We start from the raw sequence: 19,648 nt of genomic DNA, 5'->3' as shown, positions 1-19,648 counted from the left end.
AGTGACCCTGGATGAGCAGCGAAAAGTCTTCACTCCTACATCTTTTTGTCCAGTTGACAGGTTTTAATTTTTGGCTTTTACTATGAGTACATGTACAGAATAAAAGTACTGTGTCCACTTCCAAATTACTTGCAAAAAAGTCTGTTTGGAAGTCTTCAGGCCCAGCAAAGCTCAACACTGCCATCTTGTGGCCATTGTGTGTCTGTGTCCAACTGCCTGATTTTCATATTCATGCATTATTTCACTTTTAATTCATAAACGAGACAGATGATCAATAGATTTTATCCTGCCTCGGTTTAACGTAATGAAAAGTGCCTGTTATGCCAAGAGAGTGATACAGTTATCTGATCAGAATAAAGCTAATAAAATGTAGAAAATGCATGAAAAAAGAGCCTGTCTGTTTATGACTGCCTGTGGTCAATACATTTATGCAGTGCACTGAATCATTGTCATTGAGTGCATTGATTATGTGTGTTAATCAATGTTTATTACAGAGGCCAGGCCACAGTGCAGGCTGAATGATGAAGAAACACATTTATAAAGGGTCAAAGGCCCACCCACTTAAACCTCATTGTACTCACCGTGCATAACTTATGATTAGTTCAACTGCTTTCCTTGGCAAAGTTTTCACTGTTAAATTTGTAGAGATCCTTAAACAAAATGTCACATAGACCTAAACATAAAAGTGAAGATTTATATTTTCTCTGTAGTAAATAAGTAGTAAGGATGGACTTCAAGTAAACTGCTATGGACATGCTTGTTGCTGCTGGTTATATTTCCCTGCAGCATGCAATTATATATGATAAAATTAACTACAAAATCTGCTCAAACATTACTTCCTTATGTATGTATGATATGGTCAGACAGCTGAGCACTGGTGAAGTAATGATGACATGGTTTAAAGCGTGACACTTAGGGTCATCCACACTATTTCTTATGTTTTAGTGATGCTTCTTGTGAATAAGACCCATGCATTTAAGTCATGAGCTTGTAATATTTTATGGTATAATATTTTTGGGGATTTTAAATGGGAATTAGGCCTATGTAGTGTGTATATTTGTTTATATGGTACATTAAAACAAGAGGGCCAAACAACATAGGCTAATTGACAAGGATAAAAACCATATAAACTAATAAACATTTGTTCCAGCTCTATTTTGCTTCTACAATCGTAATTAAATGCATTTAAAGCACAAGAATGGTCCAGCTGATGGGAGCCTCCTCTGAAGCGCTGCGGTAAAGGTAATTAAAAGTAGAGTGTGTTATCCATCGCTCCTCATTAATGCATTTGAATTAGGCTCATTCAAGAGGGGGCCTAAGGAGGAGGGACATGGGAGAAAATCTATGGCGCTTTTGTTCTCATCTCTCTCTGTCAGCGCGGCCCAAACGGGGAGTGTCGGCTCATTATGCCCCCACAGGAGATGAATGGTTCGGTCAGGCTGTGAGCAGAGTCGAGCCGGACAGGAGCTCTGACGCTCTGCTCCTCAAGTGTGTGTGCGTCAGACGGTAAACAGGGAGGACGAGAATCAAACACTGCCTGTCTGAGGAGAGAGCACGGGTAAGAAGGGAGCAGGTGTGGACAAACAGACTGCATGCTGGGATACGAGGCCGGACGAGTACGCTTCTATCTGCTCACAAGCGTCACTGTCACTTACCCAGACTGACCCCATCTGGACACCTGACCTAACCAGCACACATATGAAAAGCACATCAAGTGTCTCTGGTTTAAAGTAGTTCTAGATAAACAACAGCAGATTCACAGTGTGCTCGTCTTACTTTAAAATGCCATGAGAAAATCAGATGGATCGTCTGACTTTATAAGCCATTACCTATTATTCAATTCACATGTTCTCTTCACAGGCTATAACATACTTTACAACTGAAACCACTAAGCAGTGCAGTGGTGCATATAGACACTTGGCGCTTGAACCGCGGCCCTAGTTTTCAAAGGCATGTGGTGTTTCCAAGTACTACCTCAGACACAGAAGATCCTCGACTTTTGGGGCTCTTGGTTTCACGTTGGTTTCTCTGAACACACAATAAAATCTGTGCCAGCGGTGAAGCGGGCTATACATTAAACCTAGGACAGTCAAAGACATTTTCTGAGCAGGAGCTGAACTCTGGTCTTCAGTGTGTATGTTTAATGGTTATCTGGTACAACATCAGAGCTGCACTAAAAAACGACCATTATAAAAAAAAATTAAGCAGCAGATCAAATGGTGACCTGCTCAGTTTAACAACTCCTGCTGGTTTCTTTTTGTAAATCTGTGCACACAGTCAACCTGTCCCAGCTGTGAAACACACAGCATGTTCTGTCAAAGAATCTGTGAGAGTGGTTTTGACAGGTTATACTAAAAAGATTTGAAAGGACTAACATAGAGCAAGATTCAGAAGTTCAGGGGTTTAATATGGCAACAATTCAAGTTTGAAAGAAGTTTTAAAAAGTTAATAAATAGAAGTTAAGGCATAATATATATATATATATATATATATATATATATATATATATATATATATAAATATAAAGTGTAAGTAAAAGATACTTTGGCACCATCTGCTGGTCCCCGTACCCCTGGATGGGAAACACAGTCATAGGGCATGCATGGCTGTGCCCCAGGGGCTAAAGTCATACCTCAGATCACTTTTTGTTGGACTTCATCCCTCCTGCTGCATTGGTCCAAATGGTCACAGGCTACTTTTTATAGTAAATATAACTCTACCACTATAATCCTCACATTATATTGTGAAACATAACTAAGATTAATGTTCCAAGCCTTTTCAAAGGCACAGTGTCTCTGTCAAAGCTGTGTGAATGCACTCATCTGAATAACTCACTGTACTGACCCTTGGTCTGTGGCCCTCTGCTTCTAATGTGTTTCAATATGTGGCCCTCTGGGATGAATGTTTGGACACCCCTGTATAGGTAGGGCGCGCTTTGCATCGAAGTGAATGGTAAATAGGTTACAAAAAACTATATGAAAAGTATCTATATGTGAAAAATAGCAACCATGGCCTAATCTGTCCAAGTAATTTTCAGTCAAAAGTTTGAGAATTCCAGACTTGTCCAATGTTTGACAGAAAGGTGAAAACACAAAAGCATATATTGCCATAGTAACTTAATTATATTTTATTCAAACTAGTTATGGAGATTAAATGTCGTAGCCTACATTCTTTGCTTTTACCACCAGAGGGAGATATAGACTACAGTACAGACTTATTGAAGCAACATCACCTCACTGAAGACTACTCATGTTAAGGATTCCCATATAATCCCCACTGTGTCAGCCACACTTTTTGTTTATTATGGTTCAAGGATAAGTGCAGTATGACAGATTGATTGATTGATAGCAATATACCTTCAGATAAAAAGAGACGTCAGCATTTTATAGAATGCTACTGAAGCTGTGGCTGTATTAAAAATAAAGCATAACATTAAAAAACATAGAATAATTGTGGCTAAAATGAATTTGTGATCCAGTGCACGTGTAAATTGTACCAATAGTATAGATCTACACATATCTGCCCACTCTCAATCCAAATCTCATCAGACATCTCGTTAACATAAGATATTTCAGCGTATGACTGAGCATTTGGTCTTAACAAAGCTAACGCAGCTTGAATAGGTCATAATTAATGTTAGCTCCAGACAAGGAGGATGTTCAAGTGAATATCGCTCAGTGTGTTCAGAAATGTGGCCTTTTTAAGCTGCCCTGCATGTGGCGTCACAGGCCTTCATCATTGTGGGAGAAATGTCAGCCGCTATTAGCACAAGCACATCTCACACTCTCCATTCAGCCCGAGCTCTCCACAGGGATCCATATGAATGAGAGGGATCACAACCAGCATCATTACAACTAACTACAGCGTGACCTTTACAACAACACCTCAGACCGCCGCAATTATTAGCTGGTAGGTTTTCTAGGAAAGATACAGTTTCCTAATAATACTAGGTCCACAGACACTTAAACCCACACTTATCCACTCATGTAGCTGTTCATTTTCTAACAATGGTCTAAAATGGTCATGAACATGAATGATGAATAACAGGATACGCTTTTTATGTCCCAGTGATGAATCATATTCACTCAGCCATGTAAGTATCAGTAAACAGGAGAACCTTTTCTAAATAGTTTTACAGTGGTTTTCATCCATAATCAAACTTATAACTTTGCACTTTATCAAAGACAACTATTACTGGTATCAAGTAACACGCTGATGAAATGTAAGAAATTGTGTCACCACTAATTCGGAAGCAAACGTGTGATTCATAGTGAAGTGTGAGAGAGAAAATACTCAATGTTGTTACATAAGTCACTGGAGAACTCCTGTTCCTGTATTGTGTTTAATATTGATGACTTCACATCCCTTTGTATCACTTATCTGCCTTTGGGGAGAATATTGATTTGAGGTAAAGTCAGATTACACTGTGCTGTGCCAAATTCGATAACGAGCAGCACTGAAGTCTGCCATTGATCACTGTTGATTGTATAATGTATTTTTCATGAAAAATATCCAAAAAGAAAGTTTTTTGTTGAATCGGGTCATCTGATATTACTGACTTTCCACACAACTTCATCTGCACATTTCCATTTTCCTCATGATATTACTGAACATCAGGACCACACAATGTGTTGAATCCTCCTTTAAGGATGATTACGGGTGAACACTAAGGAAAAGACTTGAAACGGAAAACCAATTCCAATACCATGATAAGTAGTACTTTCTTTTATATTACCATGTGATCTTATATCTATGTAATCGCTCAGTCCTCCAGATACATTCCATAGTGGTGCATGGCCGTATACTAGTCTATGTCTTATACTTGTTGTGATGCAGCTCAACATCTTTCTTAAGCTTAAGGAAAGGTTCATTTCTGTGCTGATCGATGCCTGCTCCAATGAATATCTATTTAGTATCAATTAGTATCTCATTTTCAATACTTTTGACACCTCTGATATGGATGAACTTATTTATCCACAATGGAAATTTCTTGGACACAGTAGCTCAAAGACTAACCGTAGAAATGTATTAAAACATGGCAGAATAGATGCCATAACCATAGTCATTTCCATTATGCTTGTGAACTCTTGTTGATAGTGTAACAGAATATTTGTCCCAACCTTCTGCGATCTGTAAAAAGATACCACACCTGTGCTGAAACTACATTGTATTTCATGGAACAGTCACAGTTTTATGTCTCCAGATGTTTATGACGCAGTGAGTCACTGCTGTCAGTCATTTTTAAAACAGATGCTTTCTAAAACAGTGAAACTTAAAGGTTTCACATTGAGCATCACTCATGAGATATTTAGCTTTACTTTCAGGACTAAGCCTGTTAAAAAAATATTCTCCAAACACTGAAATATGAAAAAAACAGGTGTAATCAAAGCCCAAAGTCCAGGAAAAGTCCCAAAGCAGAACTGAAACCTAAGATTAAAACAAAGCAAAAATGGAGAATGGTACAGAAGTATCACCAGAGAGCCTGCATCCAATGTGTGTGATGCTTTACAAAACTGCCATTCTGTGTTGCTTTATTGGGTTAGCTACAGACTGGTAAAAAACATATTTCTGCCATTTGAAACATTATTTAAAAAACAAGCGTCATTATGTTTCAATATAGAGGAATATAGTATTTTTTCTTTGTAAATTGCTTACGAGCTGTCAATAGAGCTGTGATGTTGCGGAATGAGGAAGTCCGAATAGACAGAAAGTCCAGAGCGAGACAGGTGAGAGCAGACACCGATGACGTGGGATAACGTCAGTTTGCCAGCACAGCCTCATGGACTGTAATAACTGAAGGTGACATTGATCTGCGGAGAAGGCAGGTGAAAAAAGGAAAATCTACAGGTGCAGACAGATATGTGCACTGGAAAGGTGAGGTAAGGTTAGTCACAGCAAGAAGAAGAGAAAAAGCAAGACTTAACTTGTCAAAAGTCCAGAATGGAAAAGGTTCTGGAGAGGTGACAATATAAAAGCTTCAGCAGAAAGAAAGGTGTTGAGGTTTCTTTGTGATTAGAAAAACTGATATCTTCATGCCTGGTTATGTAAAGTATAGGCTAGAGGAGACCTTTTTTCTTTTTTACATCTAACATCATTATGGGTTATTATGTCCCTATTGTTGGCTCTCTTCAGCATTCTTAAGTATCTGATTAGCATGTGATTGGTTTGTTGTGATTTTTGTCCACAGACTGAGAATACATCTGTAAACAACTGGCAGATTAAACCACAAGCCACAATGTCTGTCCAAAGTCTGTCCCTTTCTTCACAAAAAATAGTTTCCTTCACTCCTCTAGCTATCGTTTTGTTCTCTCTGCTTAATACCTGCCCCTCGCTGGCTTCAAATGAGTGATTTGTGGTTTTAAGAAGAAGGTGGATTGCAGATTGCACAACTAACTTATGTCTTCTGTGTTGCTAGTGTGTACTTGACTCTGTAGTTTTCATTTCAGTTAATCTAAGCATAGCACATAAACCCATAACCCAGACTCTTCAAGTGGTCAGAAATTGTACTAAACCTATCATATTAGGTTGGGAACTCATGGTTGCCAATGGTTTTGTTGTGGACACTCACAAAATGACACTAGATGTAAAAGGAAAAGTTACGTCACTAGTTAGTCCACATCAGTATGTTCCCTTTATAACTAGTGTGTCAGTTTCATCCACAGTGACTATTGTATGTCTGAGAGAGTCATTCCTCCCGTGGACCAGTAGAGTAAAACAAGGATCTCTTTACATTAAAGTTGCTCATCTTGCACATGGTGACCCCAAGTCATATGGTGGTACACAGATAGGACATTTTCACACTGTCTCAGATGACAGCCAGACTGAGTTCACTATTATGAACAATTCTATCTGTAATGTCAATATTCAGGTATCTACCATTCCAAAGCCTGTCACCATCCCAGATCTTAAAACTCAGACCTGACAGATACTCAACATAATCAACTCAAAGACACTGACATCATTCACTGATGTGTTCAGTCAACACTCACATCACTTTGGAAGAATTGATGTAGTCACTTACAATATAACCACTAATTCAAGCTGAAGCTCTTACAGCACAGGACATGATAGAAGACATTATAAGTCCCTGGGCCATACCATAGTTATAATAATAATGGACTCAGATTTGAACTTTAACAGCCACATCAAATAAATAACATCTGCAGCTTTTTACCTTCTAAAAAACATCAAAACCAGACTTAGAGAGACGTATCCATGCATTTGTCTCCAGTAGGTTAGACTACTCTAACGGCCTGCTCACTGCCTCTCTAAACAAGCCTTAAGACAGATCCAGTACATCCAGAACACTGCTGCTCGGGCAGGGCCGGCCCTAGCCTTTAAGGGGCCCTAAGCTGAATTTACCCTCTGGGGCCCATGCCACATATTCATATTTGACAACATTAAGACATCATCACAACCACATAAGACTGCAAATTCTAGAGGCTCACAACAGCAATAACCACTAGTATAACAATACAAAAACAGGTAAGGAAGGGGGTGTCTGCCAAAGACATTTTTTTCTTGGTTTCTGGTGCATTTTAATGTGTTCCAGTTGACTAAAGTGGGCTTACATTTATCGATTCTTTTTGTGACATAAAAAAGCCAAACGATGTACTTAAGCAGTGGCACACTTACTTCAAAATTATATCACTCAAGAAATACAAAGTAGCGATCCAAGTTAAGAGTTGCATAGGAGAAACAGCCCAGACATAACATCAAACTTAGAATGATCAGATCATTTGGAAGGACTGAACATTAAATAAGAGAAGATTTCAGGATCACACTATTTTGATGTTTATTGTCAGGCTTTGGATGCTGTGATTTCACATAAATGCACATATTAATGAGTAAGGATGCAGAGATACCGATAGCAGTATCGGGTGACAGTACTCGTAGTCGTCAATGGGCTGCCGATACCAAGAGCCGATACCACTGTAGCTGTGCGGGCTCTTGTTTGATGCTCACAGCTCATGTCTCCACAGAGCAGTGAGCTCTGAGCTGAGCAGGTGACCATAAACATGCACATTGTTCTGCACATTAAGCACAGCTGTAATCACATGTGACTGTCACATGAAATATACAAATATTAAGACTCTAAAGGTTTTTTATAGTTCACAGAGGTTATCAGCGCAGTGCTTGTGGTCTATAAAAACCTTTAGAGTTCACAGAGGTTATCAGCGCAGTGCTTGTGTTTACGATAGCAGCATGCTAATGTTGCAAAGCGGCGCTGGTGATTATTTGCTTGTGCTGCGTTGTAACTTATTATAATTGATAAACAATTTACCAACTGAGCGAGTTCAGAGCTTTTAAAAGAGGTACAACATGTCCATATGTGTGAAAGTGTGGCCCTGGTAAAAGTAACAAAACTCACTGTTATGCTAACACTGCCTGTTAGCTCGTTAGCGGTTAGCTCGTTAGCAGTTAGCTCGTTAGCGGTTAGCTCGGAGCGCAGTCTGAGAAGAGGAAGTGGTAAATATTAAAACCAGATTCTAAGTACAATGATTTCAGTTGATACAATAAGAATTCTAAGATGAAGAAGTACGCTATATACAATCCCCATGAAATTAATTTGATTTACTTCTATAATCAAACACTTGTAAAAAAAAAAAATAATGTCTGGAAACAGTAGTTTTACTCAGTATCAGCGAGTTCTCAAAATTAAACACTCGTTTTGCAAAACAAGATATCGGTGTATCACAACCACAAATAACCAGTGTAATAAACAGACTCACCTGCTGTCCTCTGTCCCTATGAGGTGTGTCCCGTCTGTCCTCTGTCCCTCTGAGGTGTGTCCTGTCTGCAGAATTGCACACGTCCAGCTTCACTGTTTTATCCTGCAGATTCATTGGTGTAAAGTGGGACATATTTCGAATCCTCTCTGAAAAGTCCCTTTCCCCCCAAAACGATCTTCCGGTGAGGCTTTCGTTTGTAAAACATCCACTCAAATGTCCCTCTGCCTCAGCACACCCACAGTGCACCTGGAGGGGAGGGGTCCTTCACACTGGTGTAAACACATAGCTGTCCACACCACTGCCGGACTCAAAAACAAATGTAGGGAGCACATATCTAGCTACTGGAAATAAAATTCATCTAATCGTTTAAGGGGGATATGTAGACTAGTATAAACAACCGAGTGCCATTTAGTTTTCAGAAAAAAAAACAAAAAACTTTCTGCGCCTGTAGCTCAAAGAATAGACTTTAAATCAGCTCTGTGTGTGAACAAGAACATCTCCCACATGTTAGTGCCATATGAACCATCTCACACTCTGAGGACTTCAGGGACCGGCCTCCTGTTGGTCCCAGAGTCAGGACTGAACATGGGGAATCAACTTTTCAGTTTTATGCAGCTAAAACCTGGAATAGTCTTCCTGAAGATGTGAGACAGGCCTCTACTTTGACAATGTTTAAAGTGAGACACATTTTCCAATTGCAACAAAGTACTCCCTGTTTTCTAGATAGGACATGAACCAGTTTAGTGCCGTACCACAGATGCCCTCCCAGTCCGCTAGTCTCTGTAAGAGGATCCCATGATCAACAGTGTCAAAGGCAGCACTCAGATCTAACAGGATCAAGACTGAGACTCTGCCTGCATCAGTGTTTAGGCGGCTGTCATTTGTCACCTTGGTAAGAGCAGTCTCAGTGCTGTGGTGGGTCTAAAACCTGACTGGAAAACATTATAGGAGTTGTTCTTTTGGAGAAAGTTAATAAGCTGTTGGTAAACAACTTTTTTAAGGACTTTGCCGAAAAATGGCAGATTTGAGATGTGTCGGTAATTGTTCAATATTGTGGCATCAAGACTGCTCTTCTTTAGGAGAGGCTTGATAGCTGCAGTTTTCAAAGCTCATGGGAATGTTCCAGATTGAAGTGACATGTTAACTATGCAAGTGAGTGGTGATAGCAAACTGTTGAGCGCAGACTTTAGGAATTTAGTGGGTAACACATCGAGGCAGCATGTAGATTGTTAGAAATGTTCGTTTCTGATGCAAGCGTCAAAGAGGACTAAGAGACTGAAATATAAGTCAGAAGGGTTTAATGAGTTCATCACAGGTAAAGTTAACAATGGAGCACTGGACTCTCAGGAAAGGATAGGAAGAGAGTCCTGAGATGTTTGTGTTTCCAGCTTTTATAGGCCTCCCAGTGTGTGAGGCGGGTCTTCCTCTCAGCAACATGTGATTACACATTAAAAACCTTTTGGCAAAATCCCTGAATGTGCGTTTTTAAGTCAATCAATCTTATTGTTTTATGACCCTCACAGGATGGGGGGGCACTCAGTCCTTGGTGAACAGGGCCACAGATAAGAAGTGGCCCTGGTCCTAGATGTTATCTTCTTGGCCCCAGTGCTGTAGATTGCTTTACGACCCTCTCAGGGTGGGGGTCTTTGGTGAGTAGGGCTACAGGCATCTGAGGGTAGCATTACATTGTTAAAAAATATCTTACAAGATGAACTCAGACTTTTGGACAGGTTTGTCAGTTACAGGTGCAAAGTGAGTCAGCTCTAAGTGTCTAGGTGGCTGCAGATTTGTTATTTGCTTTGTGTGCAACTGATGGTATTTTTAATACCCTGGGACTTGTCATTAAAAAATACTGCAAACTCATTGTACTTAGATGTGAAAATTAGTCCTAATGGCAGCAGAGCTGGAGGGTTTATTAATCTGTTTACTGTTGCTAACAGGAGGTCAAGCTTAAAAGAAGAAATAAAATCCTTAATTAAAAATGACTTGTTACATAAAGATCTGACATTGAGCACAGCAAGTTTCAGGTTAGTTTCAGTCGGGCTGGATATTATCTTCTTACACGGAATGTGAACAAAATTTCTGTGATTGGACTGTCTAATTGTCCTTCTGTTCAGTCTATGTGGTGTCTCAGCCTGATATTATCTTTATCATGACTGTGTGTCCTGGGACAGCAGAGGCCCTGTGTGTCCTAGCTCTTGGTGATAACAGCTCTGGGGGAAGGCAGGAAAGGGCAAGGTGAGGGCATGTCTTTCTTGTTCTGTAACGCACTATGAATAACTTTCTGTACGAATTGTATAATACAAATAAATTTTCCTTGCCTACAAGACAAGAAACATCCTTACCTTACACAGGTCAAAGGTAAAACTCAAAGAAAACTTTGATGGCAGTTTCCTAAAATAATGATGTGTGTGTCATCACTGACATCACTGAACTCCCTTTAACTTCGGCTGGTAACAGATATGTGCTTGTAGCACAAGACCATTTCACTAAATATGTGAATTTTTATGCTATGGTTTAGATGACCTCACTACACAGAGACAATAAACATTGCCCAAACTGTACTGGACCATCTGAGATTGTATTTGTTAATGATGATGGACTTATTTACAAGCTGTTGAGCATGAAAAATTCTGAAGCTGCACCAAAACTCAGTCACTATGATCATTTGAAACCTCACTGCCCTAAATATACTTTTTTCAGCCGTATGACCATCTGTGCCTCACATGGACTTAACTCTGAGCTGCACAGCTCTGATTCACTTCACTGTGTTTCGGACAGTTTTAGACCAGGCAGCAGCGGGGACTTCTCCACCTCCACTGAGACCAACTGGACAGGTCTCTCATAGGCCTCCCCTGCAAACTCAGACAGGGCATTAGCGCCCTCTAGCGGTGAAGTTGATACTAGGGGTGGTCACATTGTTCTACAGCTCCTTCTCTTCTAAGATGCATTTGTTTGCACGTAAAAAAGGTTACAAATGCTGCTAATTTGCCAAGTCACAATATTTTGGGGTGCAATGATTTATATTTTTCAGAGGAAATGTGATGTGAATTGAGGACATTTTATGTAAAGAGAGGGAAGTATGTAAGATTTATACTTCAGTTTGTTCCTCATAGTAATGCCTTCATAACATTATAATAGGCTACTGAGAATGAACGGTTTTTGGGGCATAATGTTACCTCTGTTATATCATATAAATATATAAACTGTTGAACGGGTGAAGGAGAAATTCTTGTAAAGATAATAAAACGCCCATCTGTCCTTTTTCTTGCACCCACGACCTTCTAATGTAGAGAACAACAACAATTAACACCCAAATCTAGTGTTACAGTATAGGCCCATGTAAGGGAAACTGAAGACAGTAATAGGACACATTATTGTTCAGTGTTTTAAATTATAACATCATTAATAACAGTAGTGGTTTGGGCTTAAGTATGAGGTCCATTCCCTGCAGTTTATTTACAGTCTGTATGTTGCATAGACATCAATATTTGAAAATGTAAACGAGGCTGTGCTGGAGCCGTTAAACCAGATAAAAGTGAGACAGACACTGGGTTTGTAAAGGACGTGTGTGACTGTTGAGTCCAGATTGACAGGGCAAGTTGGAGCAGTGCCTGTGGAGATCTCCTCTCTCTTCTCCCCTCTCTCTTTTCTTTTCTCTTCTCTCTTTTCTCCTTTCTTCTCTCTCCTCTCTCCTTTCTCCTCTCTCCTCACTCCTCACTCCTCGCTCCTCTCTCCTCTCTCCCGTCTCTCCTCTTCCCTCTCTCCTCCTCTCTCTTCTTCTTTCCTCTCTTCTCTCCTGTCTCTCCTCTCTCCTCGTCCATCTCTCCTCTTTCTCCTCTCCTCCTCTCTCATATATCCTCTTCTCTCTCCTCTCTCCTGCTGTCTCCTCCTCTTTCCTCTCCTGTTTCTCCTCCTCTCCTCCGCTCCTCCTCTCTCCTCTCCCGTTTCTCCTCTCTCCTCTCCTGTTTCTCCTCTCTCCTCCTTTCTCCTCCTCTTTCTCCTCTCTCCTCCTCTCTCCTCCTCTCTCCTCTCCCATTTCTCCTCTCTCCTCCTCTCTCTCCTCTCTCCTCCTCTCTCTCCTCTCTCCTTCTCTCTCTCCTCTCTCCTCCTCTCTCTCCTCTCCCCTCCTCTCTCCTCCTTTCTCCTCCTCTCTCTCCTCTCTCTCCTCCTCTCTCTCTCCTCTCTCCTCCTCTCTCTCCTCCTCTCTCCTCCTCTCTCCTCTCTCCTCTCTCCTCTCTCCTCCTCTCTCTCCTCTCTCCTCCTCTCTCCTCCTCTCTCCTCTCTCCTCCTCTCTCTCCTCTCTCCTCCTCTCTCTCTCCTCTCTCCTCTCTCTCCTCTCTCCTCTCCTCTCCCCTCCTCTCTCCTCCTCTCTCCTCTCCCCTCCTCTCCCCTCCTCTCCCCTCCTCTCTCTCTCCTCTCTCCTCTCTCCTCTCCCCTCCTCTCTCCTCTCCTCTCCTCTTCCCTCTCTCTTCTCTTCCTAAGTGCCTCTGGCTCAGTGCCTGTGTTGACCCTGTGATGTGCAGTCGGCCTGCTCCTGGCGCAGCGCGCATATAAAAGCGCAGCGCTGAGGCGGCGCAGTAGTTTTTCTCCTCCGCCTCAAACCAACATGATGATGATGAAGGTGCCTCCGCGCGCACAGCTGCTCCTCTTCCTCGTGTCTCTGTCGTCTCGGATGGGGCTCAGCAGATACATAGAGGTAAAAACACTGTCCCGTGATGTGTTTGAGTGAAACTGGAGTAAACCTGGAGCACCTGTTGTTGCAGGAGAACGACGCCCCGGACGGACTGTACTCCCTCCTGAGTTTAGAGCAGAAAAGAGAAGCTGAGGATTTCATTTTTCGTCGACCTCTCAGTAAGTAGATTATTACAACTGCTGATTCTGATTAACACTGTTATTTAACAGCCCAGGGACTTATGGGAACTTTTTATTCAAGCAAACAGTTGATTGTTTGTGACTGAAGGTCAATAAGTTAAACCTGGCCTTGGCAACAGGCTACACTCTGAGATAACTTTGAACAAATTATATTGTAACTAAATCAATACATTTACCCAATACAAAAACTATAATGTAACGTAGGCTACAGAACAAAAGGTTCCAAAACAGTAACAATGACATATAGTTAGATTTACTGTTGTTAGTCATTCTTATCATTAAACCAGCTTTCAGCATTAAATTCATTTCTTTTTCCATACTTGTCTCTTTTTTTTTTGCATGTTATTGCTTTGGGTTGATGTTCTCACTGTCTTTATAGTTCACATTTGTCTGTGTGTTTCCTGTATATTTTAGGGTGCTTGGACATGCTGTCGACTGAAGGCTCCTTCACCTTTGTGGCGTCCCGTCCACAGCTGGCCTGTGCCACCTTCGTGATCGCTGAGCCCAGTGAGGTCATCGGTCTGGAGCTGTCTGACGTCAACATCGACTGCAGAGCCGGGGACTTCATTAAGGTCTCGAAACACCCACACACCAACAACCCAAATTAGTCTGAGGAAGCCCAAAGTCATTCTGTTTGATTGATATGCTGCCAATCATGTCGAAGGTGCTTTTAGGGCATAACGTTGTGGTGCTTCCGTTCGTATTAGTAACAGGACCCAGGGTCAGAGTGGGAAGTATTTAACTGAGGCCAAGACACAGTTCAAGTCCTGAAAAAAGTGTCCTAAATATGGGATATGTTAAATGTGTCTCAGCCGCATTCTGCACACCGCATCTTCATAAACCAAAGAGCATCTTTTTCTCTAAACCACTAATACTATTAGTGGTGTATTTATGGAAGTGAATTCACATGGATTATGGAGGTAATTAAAAACAGCCAGCCTCAGACGATGATGGTGAACCAATTAACATTTGTATCTCATACATTTTATTTTCATGCCAAAATTGCACATTATATATTCTATATTTGAATACAGTCATTTATATTTTATATAACCCTGTACAGACACACAGAGCAACAATTTTACAATTAATAACAATTATTGAAAAATATGATTTAAATATTAAATCAAATAAAAGTTCATTCAAAAAGCACTTTTCATGAGTAGCATATAACTCAAATACTTTACATGGGCTGTTAAAACCACTCCCTCACACATCAGAGAGGGACCATGTGCTTATATTCTACTTTCTCATGTGCTTATATTCTACTTTCTCATGTGCTTATTTTCTACTTTCTCATGTGCTTATTTTCTACTTTCTCATGTGCTTATTTTCTACTTTCTCATGTGCTTATTTTCTTCTTTCTCATGTGCGTATTTTCTACTTTCTCATGTGCTTATTTTCTACTTTCTCTCTCTCAGATGTTTGATGGCTGGGTGCTAAAGGGGGAGAAGTTCCCGAGCAGCCAGGACCACCCTCTGGCATCACACCAGCGCTACACAGACTACTGTTCGTCCAGTGCAGCCGGCTCCTCTTCGCGCTCATCACAGAACGTCGCTATGGTCTTCTTTCGTATCCATGGAGAAGACAGCGGCTTCACCCTCACCGTCAAAAAACTGCACAACCCTTTCCGTAAGTCCTGTTTATTCACGTCAAAGTCATAATTCCGGGAATATCGTGAAAAAAAACATGCAGCAAGGATGTTATTTCCACTGAGTTTGGTGTTTAGAGTTAGACTGCAGTGCATCTGTGTGTGTAGTTCTTAGATATTTGTGCTCGGTCAAGCGTTAATCAGGGCCCAGGGCGAAAGCTGGAGATTGGATGAGCGGCATGCACCTGTTTTCCAGCTGCTAAACAAACATGGTGTGAACACTGTGTCAAGCAACATAACAATCACAGACAGAGCACACAAAGAAGCAGAAGACTGGCACAAACAATATAAATCACTTTGTATCTGGACACTAGCAGCAGCTGGCCAGCACACCGGCCCTGAATGCACTCTCCCATGTTTCCTTTGCGTCATGAGCCCAGTAAGTAACAAAGACGAAGGACAACTGCTGTTTACTCGGCAAAATCTAACATGGGTTATTCATCAGGATTAGTAGTAGCCCAGTTTTGATAAGTTCAGATGTTTTTTTCCATTCTCTGTTTTCTTCATCGTAGTATAATGATGAAATTGGCTGCTTTATAAATTGTGTTGTTGTTTTAATGTATGCAGGCTGAAAAACTGTTTTTATTTACATTTTATTATTTATTTTCAGCTTTCAGTCATAATATTGAAATATATTTAATCAATAAAGTTTCATTGCTGTGATTGGCATTTCATACACTGTCAAAATGAACATTACTTTATGAATAATGCTTTTTTCAGCGTTGCTTTCAGTTATTTCCATATCTTCCCCGTCTGAACTGGACTTGGATTTCCATTCTCAGAGCTAATTGTGCCGCCCCCCACAGTCACTTCTGATTGGTCTAATTCGTGACGCAGGGAGTCAATAAGGACTTGGTGAGGTGAGAGGGAAGTGTTGATTTGCTGTGGTCTTCTTTGTGTGTGTGCAGCTTGTAACATCATGTCTCAGAGTCCAGAGGGCAGCTTCACCATGGTGATGCCACATCAGCGCAGGAACTGCAGCTTCTCCATCATCTACCCTGTGGAGATCCGATTGACAGAACTCAGCTTGGGGCAGGCCAAAAGCAATGAGCTCATCCCACAAGTGAGACACACACTCCAGCACACCCCCACACACACTCACACACTCACACACACTCACACACAGATGTGTCCATTCACTCATCTGTGCTCTGACATCATGAATCTCTCATGTGTTTCCTCATTATAATTATATTATGTGAACTGTACCAGAGTGAATACAGTGTTTGGGAATAATTGAGTAACAGTTAATTAGCCTTAAGCACTCTCACTACAGAGACATTTTTAACTTATTTTTTAAGACAAATCTGTTACTATCCTCTACAGAGGTCACAGTAAAGTAATAGATATTTTTCTGCTCAAAGGCACATCTGTGGTACAGAATGAAACAAAGTGTTGATAAACCACATACAGAGCAGAGTGAGTCCTGGAGCTGTTGGCAGCTGCACTGACATCCGCTGCCAGACGGCTGACATTATGATAAAGTGCACTAACACAGCCAAATACAACACGCTGACATTTTCTACTCAAATGTTAGGGGCAGGTATCCAAGGGACTGAATGTGTTTTAATATACTAGTAATAAGGAAAGCAGCTCTGATGATGTCTGAAACAAATAACATAATACTGACAAATAACATATTACTGAGGTGAATCTTTGGATGTGAAAAGGAAATGTTTGTAGAAACGTACAACTGTGACTGACGGGACAAGAACAGCACATACCATAAAAAATACTATTTAATCTGTCACCTTGTGGTTACGGTGAGATCATATATTTAACTGTTAGTGTATAATCGTTGTGACTGTAGGTTTACATTGAACACGGCTCACTGTAAATAGACCGTTGGATGTATCACATTTCCAGAGCAGACTCTTGCGAGATCTGTAACCGAGAGGAGAATAGAACTATTTTTCACTGATTGTTTTGGCATTACACTCTAGTACGAGTTTGGCCTCCCAATGTTATTTATTAGTTGAATCATTTGTGCTGTAGCCGTAGTTGTGAAACATCATTTGTAATAAAGAAGTGTTTGACGAGCAGCGTGTGTGCTGTGTGCAGAGGAAGGTGTGGTCGGCGTGCTCAGGCTCCGGCGACTATGTGGAGCTGTTAGGAGGAAACGGAGTGGACACGTCTCATATGTTCCCTGTGGCTGACCTCTGCTTCTCCCTCAGCGGACTGGGTAAGTTCTAATTCATATGTGCACATCTTTTATATCAAAATACTCACTTATTTCTAAAAAGATAAAAGAGGTACTCAATCCTGATCAACATCTGCAGCTTTTAAACAAAAAAACAAACCACTCTAACGGCTCTCCTGTGCAAAAAGCAGGGCTCCACAAAGTTTTATTAGGTATAAAACCAGCTAAGCCTGTAGTTTAAGCCACAGGTTGCTAAACTTTTCACACCAGGACGCCAAAAATAACCTTGCAACAGACTCAGGACCCACTGCAGAATCAAAAGAACATTGGTAATATTTTTAATCTGGTTTATTTGAATAGTTGATTGTATAAATTCACCAAAATAAACCATTTTAAATCAAAGAATGTATTAAAAAACAATATCTTGAAATCCGTACCCACATCTGAAACAATTTTTTGTGTTTGTTTAACCGTTCACATTCATCTTTTAAACACGATAGCTGCGGAATGTTTTTAAAATGTGCCCAGAATACACGAACAACAACATCTAATCTCAAAGCATGCCAAAGATTTCCTCAAAATAATTCATAACTTGTGAAATGTTTTTTTTTTTTCTTTCTCTTTGGCATTCCAGCGCAGATGAAGATTGGTTGTGATAACTCAGTAGTGCGGCTGGTGTCGAGTGGGAACTACATAAACCGCGTCTCGTTTCAGTACAGACTATTGGACCGAGACACGCTGCCCAAAGCTCCAGAGAACAGCCTGGACAACTTCTGCTCCGTGGAGTGAGGGCACATGCCGCACACGCTCACTGTGACTCTGCTTTTCAATGTGTAAATACAACTGCAGTCAAACATTGAATTCAAGCGTCACCAGACAACAAACACTTTATATGCCCATATTTACTTTGTTGTGTTGTGTAAGTTATATTTATTCATAATTATTTTATTATTTTATGATTACTTATAATATATTTACTTATATTATTGAATCACGTTGTTTTTTTCTGTTGATTATCAGAAGAACATTGCCTTAATCTTGTGTAATTTGTATAATTATTGCAGCTGCCATTACTGCCATGACAACTAAAAATAAAGTCTCGCATGTTAAAGCACAAAGTCAGTGATTTATTATGTTCTGATGCATGCATTATTGATTATACCTCTCTGTTTTAACTTTATGTTCTGTACTACTTTTATATTTGAAGGTTTTCCAAGTTGCATCAACACTACACTGACTTTAATGGAGTTTAAGGTTAAATAGAGCAGACATATCCTGGGGAAGTGTGCTATTGTAAAACGGCAGGTTACAACAGATTAGAAAGCATTTGATTTATATTATGCCAAGTGATTTGACTGTGGGGATACTGGCAAAACTGCATAAAAACACATATAGGTTTCATTCTAAGCTGTTAACTCAAACATTCACGTTATACTTTTCAACAGTTAAACAAGTCTGAACTGAAGCTGCAACTTAAACTAGATCTTTTACATATCTCCCTCTGCTGTGACACGTTCCAGTTGTGAAATATCACATTGATTATTATTCATCAGTCATCGATATTGTGTATTTTAGCAAATTCCCACAACGATTTAGGCATTTCGCTTGGTTTTAACACCCTTCCGTGAGCAAAACATGTCATTAGCAGTTTTTTCTAAGTGCAGTTCCCATGTTACTTCTCAACAATTAGCAAGTCAAAGTGAGAAATCCAGACTTTCTAAACTGTCCGTAGGTTAATGATCAACTCAATTACACGCTGGCGATTTGGTTTTAGCACCTACACATGAGAAAGCAGTGCCCTTGAGCAAGACACTTAACTCATAATCTTGTCCCAGGTTCTGAAGCTCCATCTGAAATTATGACGTTATGAAATTTAACTCAACATAAAGAGATAACGTGTGTGTGATCCCTCATTTGTCTAAGTACTGTACATACATATTTGCCTCTACATGTGTAAAATTGGTGTTAAACATAAGCAGTGACGCATTCATTTGTCTTATTTCTCCTAATCCCCTCGGTTCCACTACCTCCAGAAATAGCCTTCCTCATCGTAATTAGTGGATATGTGATAATTGGTTAAAAATCCATCTGATAATTGGCTGACTGTATGTTCGTCATGACTCACTTGGTATTGGTCACCTCTTCCATCATGTCTCACTTTGTGTATTTGCAGTGACTGAACAGGTCAGGCTTTGAATGAGAGAACAGCTCTTAATAGGATTACAGTGACAGCCTCTGCGTTTATTCTGC

The 19,648-nt window shown here is 40.4% G+C and overlaps 1 protein-coding gene across 1 annotated transcript; it reads left to right on the top strand.

The window, feature by feature from the left end:
• Positions 1-13,308: 13,308 nt before the first annotated feature.
• LOC117376274 (corticotropin-releasing factor-binding protein-like) lies at positions 13,309-18,437 on the top strand. The gene is made up of 7 exons (XM_033972702.2): positions 13,309-13,431; positions 13,499-13,586; positions 14,022-14,179; positions 15,029-15,239; positions 16,167-16,321; positions 17,320-17,440; positions 18,033-18,437. Exons 1-7 carry the CDS (start codon positions 13,342-13,344, stop codon positions 18,185-18,187), a joined length of 978 nt encoding a protein of 325 aa, XP_033828593.1. The 5' UTR covers positions 13,309-13,341; the 3' UTR covers positions 18,188-18,437.
• The last annotated feature ends 1,211 nt before the right edge of the window (positions 18,438-19,648 follow it).

This window comes from Periophthalmus magnuspinnatus, chromosome 9 (genome assembly GCF_009829125.3).
Source record: "Periophthalmus magnuspinnatus isolate fPerMag1 chromosome 9, fPerMag1.2.pri, whole genome shotgun sequence".
In the NCBI taxonomy this organism is placed as follows: Eukaryota; Metazoa; Chordata; class Actinopteri; order Gobiiformes; family Gobiidae; genus Periophthalmus; species Periophthalmus magnuspinnatus.
This window is presented reverse-complemented; position numbering and strand designations above follow the sequence as displayed.

What these genes read in the sequence shown, in the direction of transcription:
- LOC117376274 (XM_033972702.2), top strand. Translation starts at nt 13,342, where the DNA reads ATGATGATGATGAAGGTGCCTCCGCGCGCACAGCTGCTCCTCTTCCTC. An exon ending in GGCTCAGCAGATACATAGAG is followed by an intron (nt 13,432 to 13,498) that starts GTAAAAACACTG and finishes CTGTTGTTGCAG; the next exon opens with GAGAACGACGCCCCGGACGG. An exon ending in GAGCCGGGGACTTCATTAAG is followed by an intron (nt 14,180 to 15,028) that starts GTCTCGAAACAC and finishes TCTCTCTCTCAG; the next exon opens with ATGTTTGATGGCTGGGTGCT.